Consider the following 11,529-nt stretch of genomic DNA (forward strand, 5'->3'; position numbering starts at 1 on the left):
TCTCATTAGGACTGTTTCTTAGGCTTCACTGGCACAAGAATAGGGTTGGTTTTGATAATCCAGTGTAAATCCTGACCTAAGCAAAGCACGGTTTCTATGAAAAACTAACCACTCAGAGGAGAACAACAGATAAAGGGCCAGGCCGACCTGACCCTGCAGGATAGGTAAGGTTAGTCTGGCAACAGGTGTCGAGGGGAAGTGCCCCTTTAGGTTGGCATGGACAAAGCCCTCAATCAACTTTCTGTGCCTTTGGGACAGTTACGAGAAGTTCTGGTAAGTCCCCAATTAATGAAAACAGTCTGCTGTGACGCCTGTTGTCCCCGTCGGCTTTTCTCTAAGAATTCTTTTCATCTGTTAGTTTGGTGGTACTGGTGGTTGTATTTTAACGGTTCATGATTATAATATTCACCTTCAGAAGAGTTGTAAATGATTTTGTTTTTGCATATGCTAAAAACCTAAAAAAACATGTTCGATTTGAAGAAGACATATTCTCAGAGTAGACAACCTTTAAATGTCAGGGGAGAGGAAGCATATTTCCAAATTCAACTTATTAATGCCACTTTGGTCATATGTAAGTGGTTTCTAACTTACGAATGACTTGTATTTTAACAGTTTGTAATCTTGTAAATATCCCCCCCCCCCACCCCATGTAATCTACGTGTGGTTAGGTTCCTGGGCTGATCTACAAAAACTGTGTAATCCCTAATGGAACTGAAGGATAATATAAATAAAATGTAATACTTAATAAATGTTCCATTTGCATGTTCTCTCAGAATAATCTCTGTTGTGGGAATGGGACTCCCCACCTCTAAGCCATTGGGAATAGGAACTCCACCTGGGTGAACAGTGGAGGGGCAGTTGTGGCATCACTTCTAACAGAAAACTGTGCTGCCCTGTCTCCCCTCCCGCCCCCCCCCCCATCTGTGTCTGGTGCCCTGACTTACAGCCTCTGTCCATTCTGATGCCCTGTCGTAAACTTGTCATAAACGACACCATCCTTCCTTGTGTGTCTCCTCTAGCTTGAGTGGCCTCTTGCGTCCCTCCCCTAAGACAGTGCCTGCATCCTAGAGAGAATATAAGGAGAACATAATTTAAGGGAAGACACAGTACATGGTTAGAACCAAGAAAAATGCAAAGTAATGGAAATATCAGTGGTGAGAAGCCTAGGGGAGGGGCAGGCAGGAAAGAGTTCGTGAAACAGGTAAAAATCTTGAGTTGTGCCTTGAGGTAGCCAATACTTTCCATGGTTTATGTCTCATTTGAATTTTACAAAATCTTGTTAAAGATACTTTTCCTTGGAATGGAAGGGATTTTCATGGTCCACTGTTGGATTCCACACCAGCCGCTGTGGGGCTCTCCCACTGCCTCCTTGGTGTGCCTCTTCCTCCCGGGGCCTCATAGTGGTGTTGTTTCCCAAGCCTAGCCTTCCTTTGGCCTCCACTATTCTCTCGAACCCCCTCCCTGGAGGCAGATTTGCTCTACTCACTCAGGCTCCCGTCCCGCCTCACCCCCTGCCATCACCGTATCCCCTCCCTTTTCCATGGCCTGTTTTTATGGCCACTTTGGTCCTGCTCAGCCACAGGCCTGACCTGCCTTTCTGGTCCCAACTCTGAAGCTGTTCTGTGAGATTCTCAGACCACTGAGGGATACGACTATATCTGTCTTCATTGCATCCCTGTAGGCTGCCACAATACTGACATCCAGGAGGTGTTTCATAATGTTGATGGAGTGAATTAATTCACCTTCCTGTGGAATTTTTGTGATATGCCTACTTCATTCTAGTTGTTTCTGTTAACCTTTGTTTTGGCCCTAATTCCTAATTATCTCTTTATTCATTAGCTTCTGGACATGTTTCTCTACCTCTGTGCTCTGCCTTTTTCTGGTCTTCTGTTCTTCATTCTTGATTCCTGGTATTTCCATACCCACATTTCATCATCATGCATCAGTGCTTTGACATTCTTTCGTTCTCCAAAATATGCAGAATCTAAAGACTTCATCTCAGTGAAGTTGGCCCTCCATTCCTATTTCTGCTTCTCTCCAGAAGGAAGCCTGCAGTGCACATGGCTGTGTGCCTGTCTGACCCTGCCCCTGAGTGTGTGTGCACTTACATCTGCTCCCCATCCCCTCCCCACCTCGGCAGCTGTGTACACATGGCTTTCAGAGTCTGATTCGAGCCCCGTCGCATTTCCAGACTCTCCTGTACTTTGCTTCATATTATCTGTTCTCCATTCTAAGCCCCCTCATCCCCATAACTTTCACTGTATATGTCATTCTTCTCCTGGCCATGCGACCCTGTCTTCGTGTCATTATGCCCCCAGGTCATGAGTCCCCTCAACAGTAACTGTGTCTGGTATATCATGTTTTTTTTTTTTTTTGTCAATATCTGCATAGTACTGGTGCACAGGTATTAATTTCTGTGGAATTGAATGAGATGTAGGAAATTGATAATGTGACAAAACAATGTCTGTAATACATTTTCTTTATTATTCTTTTAAAGAGTCTCAGGTCATCAGTCAGTGAAGGAATTCGGGCAGTAGATAAACGAATGTGTAAACAAGAGGACATAAGGAAGAAAAAGGTACCCTCCAGTAGATTTCTTATGCTGCATGCCAGTTGAAGCCCTCTCCTCTTGTCTCCGCGAACTTGTCAGCACTATTCAGCTTTTTTTCTTTTTTTTTTTTTAAATTTAGCTTTTTTTCAAAGCTCTCACGCATGTGCATTTTATGCATTATGTCACGTTATCTACCTGAAATAAGAAGACAGAATTTCAGAGGTACCCACACGATCTCAAGATCACCCACTTTTTCCAGAAGAAGAAACAGTGATAACTGTTGTCGATGCAGCACTTGACAGTTAACAACTGTATAAATTGTCAGCGGCCCTGTAAAGAAAATAGGCCTATATTAGAAACTAGGGGAGAAGTGGGCTTTCCAAAGCAAACTCAGGATTCTGCCGTAGGTTTGCTGTTATTTTCTGATCCTGTGTTCTTTATGTTCTGGTGTTCACTTTAATTTTTTCAATTCCCAGTAGTTAGCATGCGGTGTTGGCTTAGTTTCAGGTGTGTGAGACAGGCAACGCCTCTGTACATCTGAGGGCTCACCCCGGGAGTGTGCCCCTTAGTGCTATCTCCAGTTCCAAGTGTCCCCGATATCATTCATGATCATAACGATGTAGGGGCACAGCGGGCATTGGGAGTCTGGGCTTCTGACTCTCGCCTGCTGCTCTGTACAATGTTTTCGATGTGTATTATTAGCATATTTGTTAAAATCTCAGTGGGGAGAAAGCCTGTTTGAGGGACCTTCTGTTTAATTCACCTCTGGATCTCCTCACAGCTTTTGTCCAAAGAATGCTTGTCGTGCGCTTCCAGACAAAACAGTAAGCTTTGTGAGAGCAGGGTGTATTTCTTGCTTTATTTTCTCATGCCCCCCCCCCTTCGGAATGAATATCGAGCTCCCAGGGGTGTTCATTATTATTATTTATTGAATGGATGACTTTGTATTTTTTTGTTCTTTAAGGAAGAGAGTTTTCATAATGTCCCTCAACCTCTTTGATAATATTTGTAGTGTAAAAGGTCTTTAATGATTTGGTGCTTGGGCATATAGGTATATGCACATGTAAACTGAGAGGGCCAGTACAATCGGAAGCCTAAGTTAAAACATGAATAAAGGGCCATAAGAAAACAAATGGAGGGGCGCCTGGTGGCTCAGTTGGTTAAACGTCCGACTCTTGATTTTGGCTCAGGTCATGATCTCAGGATCATGGGATTGAGCCCCGCATTGAGCTCTGTGCTCAGCAGGATGTCTGCTCGAGATTCTCTCTCTCCCTCTGCCCCTCCCCTGCACGCGCACATGCAGTCTCTCTCTCTCTCAAATAAACAAATCTTTTTTAAAAAAATACGAAAAAAATGCCCATAGAAAGATTCAGGATGGGGAAAAAAAGAAATAAGAGTATAGAATATGAGAAAGCAAAGTCTAGGGTTTTTTTTTTCCTCTATAAACTTGCAATAGAATATGGAAGTATGCTTATTCTAGAACTAAGATTTGCATTCTTGAGAATTCTGTGTTTCATAGAAATATTCAAAATATAGCATGCCCTATATATTTGAAGTTAACTTTTGGTCTTATATTTTCCTGCATTTAGCATGGGAAATAAAGATGATTAAGAGTAAAGATGGTGACGTTTTTTGTTTGCTTAATTTTTATTTTTATAGATGTTGAGGCTTATACAAGTTATTTGATCAGTTGAAAAGATTGAATAAATCTTAAATTCACAAAGTTCGAAAGAAACCTCTGCACTAGAAGCAAGCAGGTAAGCATTTTTTTTTTTAACTAAGTAGCACATAAATTAATACTTCACATCCAATCTAATTAGGCGGGGACAGCTTAGTTAGAATTCATTTCTGAACAAGAAGTAAATCCAGGTTTGTGGCTAGAATGTAGCTCCAGGAGAGTAGAGAGCATGAAATGGTGAAATCTATAACATGTTCCTATAAACGCTTTGGCTATAGACCACAGTTCCAACACGTCATTATGGTTGTAGTGTAAAAGTATATTTGGAATCACCTTCCCTGAGGACTAGCAAAGTCCTGTTGATCTTTAAGGCATACCTACCATTCATCTTGGTTTTTCTCCATCTCATTTTTTTCCCTAGACATGCCCAGAGTATTACCATTGATGTATTTTGCACCAGCATTATATTATTATGAAACAGTATAGGACATATCCAGTTGAAATTTACAAACAGGAAAGAAAAAACTTATGAAATAGGAAAAAGATGATGGCTCTCTTTGTTATACTGTGATTGTCTTGTTCCCTTCCTGGTGTGAATTTTCAATCAGCCAGGGTAGATGAGTGATTCAGAAAATGAGTAGTTAGGTCCTGTCAGCACTGTGAGACGCACAGTGGTGCAGTGGGAGTAGCCGGGGCTGGTCCTACACATACCAGCTGGGCTGCCTGCGTCAAGGTCGCCTGGTGCCCTGAGTGCTCTGTTGTGTGATGCTAACAGTCCCTCCCCTTGCAGGCGGAGTTAGGTTTCTAAATTTTAGGAATTAAGGTTTTAGATTTGGAAGGAACTTGAGAGACCATATGCTCCACATGTCTCATGATGGAGATTAAGAACGGACACATCCCAAAGGAAGCGATTCTCTGGTCCTAGGTCTCTGTCCCCTTTCACATCAAGGCATTCAACTAAGTGGTCAGCCTCCACTGTGCTTGTGTCTCTAGCCCGTTGCACTCGTGCTTCTGCCCCGTTCGTCCACACTTAGCAGACAGTCTGCACGCGGCCCTTCTGCAGCCGGTGTGTCTCCAGCGGCTCTGCTTCACTGAGGCCCTTGGCAGTGCCTGCAGCCCCTCCAGCCAAGTCCACGTTCGGCCACTGGGGAGCTGGCCCTCCAGTGTTCTTCCCGTCTTTGCTGTTGCTGCTGTGCTCCTCGGATAGAAACACCTCAGTGAGCTCTGTGTCTACAATCCTGTCCCTTTGCAACACTGTCCTTGATAAACAGACATTGTGCGCTTTCTTGCTCAGAATTACCTTGGAGGACTTTTTTCTCCAGAAGAGCAGCTCTGAGCTCTAGAGTCAGGAAAGCCAGAGCAGCGTCAGCGCACAGTAAATCCATCATGCTCTGCCAGGCCCAGAAATGCCGAGAAAAGGATAAATAGGAAATGCGCATGGGATCAGTCAGTAGAGGTTGGGATTAGGCTTCTGCATTGGTCTTGCCAAGCGCTTGCCTTCCATCCACACCAGTTCTGATGCTCTGGGACGGGGCACACCATGGCAGGTCTGCAGAGATTTTGGGTTTTCTTACAGTGTGTTTCCTCACTACCTGACTGCCCATCCTCAGATGTGGGATGCCTCATAGAGCCCAGCAGGGGCTTTGGGGCCTTTGTTGTGTTTTTTTTTTTTCTTTCACTGTTCGACTTCCTTTTGAATGGGGTTGACGCTTTCTAATGTGGGGGGCAAGAGGGAAGTGTATCCAGTCCACTTGATGGCAGATGCACTGTGAGTGATTTCTCACCAGCTCCCGGAGCACCGAGCTTGCTCTTTCTGCCGTTGGGTAAATTTAAATTTGGAGTCCGCTGCTCTGAGCGATTTCCCAGGTTGCTGCTAGGCGGTCAGTTTTAGCTGATTGAGGAGACAGCAGTAGTTGGTACTGGGGAGGTACTTGGGAGGGAGAATGAGGCAGGCAGAGAAGAAGAGGGGGCTTTGGGTATGAACGGTAGGACAGGGCAAGAGAGAGGAGGGGGTTAGAGAATGGGAGAAGAAGGGAGAAGAAGGGCACGAATGGGAGAGCCTGAGGAACGTGGAGGAATCATGCAGTTGTACCCACACTGACCTAAAATAGCTCCATCCCCTTGCCTGGGCCCTGTGGCCCAGGCCAGGCTGCGTCGGTGGCTTCTACGACCTCCCCGCTCCTCACCCCTTGCACTGGGGCCTGCTGCACAGACAGTTTGTCATGAAAATTGATGGCGTTCAGGTGCAGGTGCCTGAGCGCTGTAAGGCATAGGGGTCAGTGGGGGTGGCAGGTTTTAACTTTGGGAATTACATTTCTCTAATTGTCTCTACTAGCCCTCTCTGGACTAGACAGATTTTGGAGAGAATTGCCACAGAATTTAACCAGTTACACTTTCATGCTGTTCAGAGCAAAGGCATGCCTCTTCTGGACAAAGTAAGACCAGCAAGTGTTGGTTTCGATTTTCAATTTGCTGTTTGCGAATTTCCTGGATGATTTTGGTTTGACCTAGCATTGCCCCTGATAATTGCTACTCTACAGGATTTTGAAGCTAGCTTTGAATTTTTTTTTTCAGTGTCTCCTGCTTGGGACCCTGCTTCCATTATGTCACACTAGATAGATTTTGTGTAAAGACACAAGCGTAGTCTCCAAACTATGCAAGTAAAATTAATTCTGAATTTCATGTAACTTGACACATCATATGATGTAGTCAGAGTTCATTTATCCAAAGCCCTTGACTGGGTTTAAATGCACGTTTGTCAGATTTACTCCGTAGCTTAAGAGGCAAATAACTTTTTGTCATTCCGTAATTGTCTAAACTTCACTTTGATGAAGCCGACTTACTTTCAAAGAAATCATAGGGAGGGGACGCCTCAGTGGCTCAGTCAGTTAAGCCACTGCCTCTGGCTTAGGTCATGATCCCAGGGTCCTGGGATCGAGTCCCACCTTGGGCTCCTTGCTTGGCAGGAAGCCTGCTTCTCTTTCTGCCTGTGCCTCCTTGTGTGCTTGTGCTCTCTCTCAACAAATAAATAAATAAAAACCTTAAAAAAAAAAAGAAAGAAAGCAATCATGGGGAGAAGAGATTCATTGTTATTCTCTAGGAAATGTTGGGATTTTAATCTTACATATATTCTGGTAGAATTAGAGGCTCGCTTTATATATATAACACATATGTATATAAATTATACACATATATTTGAGCTTTTAGAAACTGTGGTACCTGGACCTTCTTTCCTGGTCTCTCTGTTCTTGCAGCATATAGCCCACATTACGGCCATGCTGCAGCAGTCCCTGGGAGGCCTGCTGCTAGAAGGGCTTCAGACTTCCAATGTGGACATCATACGGCACTGCCTCCAGACTTACGCTACAATTGACAAGACACGGGATGCAGAGGCGTTAGTCGGTCAAGTACTGGTGAAACCATACATGGATGAGGTTTGTGCCCCCATGCACCTCATTCCACAAACACAGAGCATCTAATCTGGCTTCGTTTCTTGACTGGGTGCGAGAGAGCTCAGGGCTCTTCCTTGAAGATGCTCTTAGTTCCTGCTCTTCTGGTTGTAAGAAAAGGTTGGTCCCGCTTGGTGCCCATCAGCATGGCAGGAATCAGGCATGCGCTCTGGTCTCTTACAGTGATGACATAACTCAGGGGTCATCTTAATTTAGTAGGGGTGAGGGACTTGCCTAGGAAGAATGTACGGATCAGAACATTTTCAGGTCAATTTCCATTTCCATAAGTTATACGTTAATGAAGTTGCCGAAAAGCATGACCCCACCAAGGCGCCCGTGCCCACTGGAGGAGCTGGAAGACAGCTCTGTGCGCAGGGAAAGTCTGTGAGGGGAAGCGTCTTCGCAGAATTGATGTGGTGTAAGTCTTGAAGACCATGGGGGAGTTTGCCAGGCTAGGAAGGTGGGAGGGAGGGAATATTCAAAGATAAAGGGCTTTGAAGGGCGAGTTAGCGGGGTAGTACCTTAAGTCCAGAACTTGGTTACCCAGTGTTCTTGACCTATAAGGATACAGTAAAATACAGGGAGTCAGTGTATCCTGCCTCTGAGCGGCCGGAGTATGGGCTGCACCATGTGAGGCCGCCAGCAATCAGCAGCTTCCAACTTAGAGAGCGTCGGTTTCATCTAGTTCAAGCTGACAGAAGTCATGAAGCCAGTCTCAGCGTTTGAGGGCTTTCTTCCAGTCACCTGCCAGTGTGAGTGTTCTTTCTGTCTGGTAAGTATAAAGCTACCCACCATGACTTCAGGATGAAAGGCTTCCAGTTTTAAAACGAGACAGTATTCCAGTGATAGAAGTGAAATTGAAGGATTAATTTCAGTAATCTTCTCAGCTTCATTAAGACTACTAAAAGTAAATGATCTGTCAGTTCTTTGTATGTATCCTATTATAGTTCATAGCTCTCTCTGTGGGGGTGAAAAAGATCACATTATTCTTTGTCACTAAATGAAAATATTTTAGTTATTTATTTTATGCCATTTTCATTGAACTGAATCTAATATGCTAAATTAGGGAAGTACTTTACGTTTCCATGTCATTAAATGAACTGTGGCCACGTTTGTATTTTAAGTTTGTATGCTTGTCATTCACCTCCTGCAACTCAACCTCACCAAAAAAAATTAAATACTAAAGCAAAATAAGATGTGTTTTCTTCCATCACTTTCCATCTCAGCCCTTTCCCTGTTCTGGAGACGGTAGAGGATAAGGCCAGGGTGAAGATGATACAGAACTGTTGTCTGCAGATACAGTATTTCGCTTTTAAGCTCAGAAGGGAAGCAGATGAGTGTGTGTGATGTTTTAGCTTCAGGCCAGTCTCTGTCTCTCAGCCTCTGTGTCCCCCAGGGTTGGAGCAGTATTCCCAAATCCCGGGACCTAGATTTTCATGCCATTGTTACTTACCTCCTGTTTAGAAAGCATACTGAGTGGGGAGGAGGAAGGACGAAGTGCATTTTTAAGGTTTACACGATTCTTTTCTCTGTAGTGTATAGTTCATACTTCTCTTTTAGGTGCTTTAAAAACAAACAAAAACACAAACAAACAAACAAATAAATAAATAAAAATAAAATGCTCTTCCTTCTGCTAGGTGATTGTAGAGCAGATCGTTGAGTCTCATCCAGACGGCCTGAAGATCATGTATGCTAATAAGCTCCTGGAGTTCGTTCCTCACCACTGCCACCTTCTTCGAGAGGTCACAAGAGGAGCCATCTCAAGGTGACGTAAAATGCTGTGTATGCACCTGAGCTCAGTTTAGTGACCACCTGTCACCTCCTCATGTGCCGCTGATCCCTGGCTGTCCTGTCTGACCCGGGAACGTGGGAATGTGTGCCCTTCCCTATTTGTTACCAGTGCTGTGAGGCAGGTGTCACTTGCCTGGGTTTACAGGGAAGGGAATGAAGAGTGGGGACGAATCTCAATGGTGACATTTGTGTGACTCCAGAGCCTCTGCTTTTCTCTTGTCTATACTGTCTCCTTAACCAGGCTCAAAATCAAAATTGGTTTCCTTCCATTATTGTGATGTCATCATCGGTCTAGAAATACCAATTCATTTTAATTCAACACGTTTTATACTGATGGCAATTAAAGTCATGAACGGTTTTCCCTCCCTCTCTTATTTCATTTCCATGGCTTTCCAGTTCTGTTTCATGAATATCCCATTACCTTCCACCATCTCCGTCATCCCAGTCCAGACCTTTGTTGCCTTTTGTTCGAGGGTAGCGGGCTCTCCCCACCTGGTCTCCCAGCTCCACCTGTCCCTCTTCATTGCAGCCCTCAGCTGTCCCACCTGCCCAGAGCTCTTCAGCCTTCCTGAGTCGCTCGTGGCTTCTCATCGCCCACAGAAGAGCATCCAGTCTTCCTGGCGTAACCTGTGACCGTTGGTGCTTGAGTCCTAGTGGTTCTCCGCTGTAGAACTTTCTACTGTGGAACTTTCCCCCATACCACTATGGTTCCTGGCCAGACAGGAGCACTTGACCTTCCCTAACACACCTGGTACAGAAGATCCCTGACTTCACCTTGGTTCAGTTTATGGTTTTTTGACTTTTTATAATAGTGCAGAAGTGATATGCATTTAGTTTGGATCTTTTCCCAGGCTGGCGATCTACAGTAGGTTCCTCTTTTGTAATGCTGGGCAGGGGCAGCGAGCACAGCCCCCAGGCAAACCACGTGATCACGAGGGTCAGCAACCAACACACTTGAACCGTCCTGTTCTGGCTTTCAGTGCAGTGTTCAGTAAGTTACATGAGATACCAGACACTTTATTGTGAAATAGGCTTTGTGTTAGAGGATTTTGCCCAACTGTGCAATACTGTAAGTGTTCTCAAGACATTTAAATTTGGCGGGGCTAAGCTCTGATGTTCAGTCGCTTAGGTGTTTTCCATGCATTTTCAACTAAAGAGATTTCCAGCTGAACAATGGGTTTATTAGAAGCCGAGGCCGTCATAAGCCGAGGAACAGCTGTCTATACTGTGCGCCTCTGTGTTTTCCTTCATTGCTTCCTATCTCTTATTCCTTTGTCTTTCTGTTGATCTGTCACTCCACATGAAGCTCCAGTCAAATACAACTTCTTTTTTTTTTTTAGGTTATTTATTTATTTACTTATTAGAGAAAGCATAAGCAGAGGGGGAGGCAAAGAGTGAAGCAGGCTCCCCACTGAGCAGGGAGCCCGATGTGGGACTCAATCCCAGGACCCTGAGATCATGACCTGAGCCACCCAAGCGCCCCAGGCTATGGTTATTTCAAGAAAAAGTCCTATTTGTGAATTCTTCATCTAGTGAAGATGAATTAAAATCAGAGTGTCAACTCTGCCACCTTTAAAAACCCAGGAACAGAAAAAAATTCCACGAGCAGGTATAACCCTATCCACAATAAATCACTTTCAATCCAGTCCTGAAAACTAATACAGAGTAGGAAGAAAGCATTACAGAAAAATTTTGTTTTCATTAATCAAGCTTGAAAATAACGGGCCTTACATGAATGCCCTTTAGGAAGACAGTTCTTATAGTTTTATGTTGATAGAAACTCACATTACATTCGAAATGCATGTTAAAACCATGACTGTAGATTAACTACCACTTTCAGTCGTCAGAAGATGAAAAATGGTCAAGAGTCACCCAAACTGAATCCTGGTTCCTCCTGGAAAATGTGTTCCTAAATATTTTCCCCCTGAACTACTGTGCTCTTTCTGTATCTTACACAGCAGACACTGCGATGCACAAACACATCCAGAAGGCCTTTGAGGGCTGACAGCCTGCTGGAACAATGAGGAATTCACCTGGGTTTCTGCCTTTCTGCCGGGCCC

At 44.4% G+C, this 11,529-nt stretch overlaps 1 protein-coding gene across 1 annotated transcript; it reads left to right on the forward strand.

The window, feature by feature from the left end:
- The first annotated feature begins 215 nt into the window (after window positions 1-215).
- Window positions 216-10,657, forward strand: LOC309842106 (conserved oligomeric Golgi complex subunit 2-like). The gene is made up of 4 exons (XM_082686055.1): window positions 216-273; window positions 2,498-2,578; window positions 9,316-9,443; window positions 9,999-10,657. The coding sequence occupies exons 1-4, from the start codon at window positions 217-219 to the stop codon at window positions 10,039-10,041; spliced, it is 309 nt and encodes a 102-aa protein (XP_082542181.1). The 5' UTR covers window position 216; the 3' UTR covers window positions 10,042-10,657.
- Window positions 10,658-11,529: the final 872 nt, after the last annotated feature.

The sequence above is a fragment of the Mustela nivalis genome (assembly GCF_964662115.1).
Source record: "Mustela nivalis genome assembly, chromosome: 10".
Lineage (NCBI taxonomy): Eukaryota > Metazoa > Chordata > Mammalia > Carnivora > Mustelidae > Mustela > Mustela nivalis.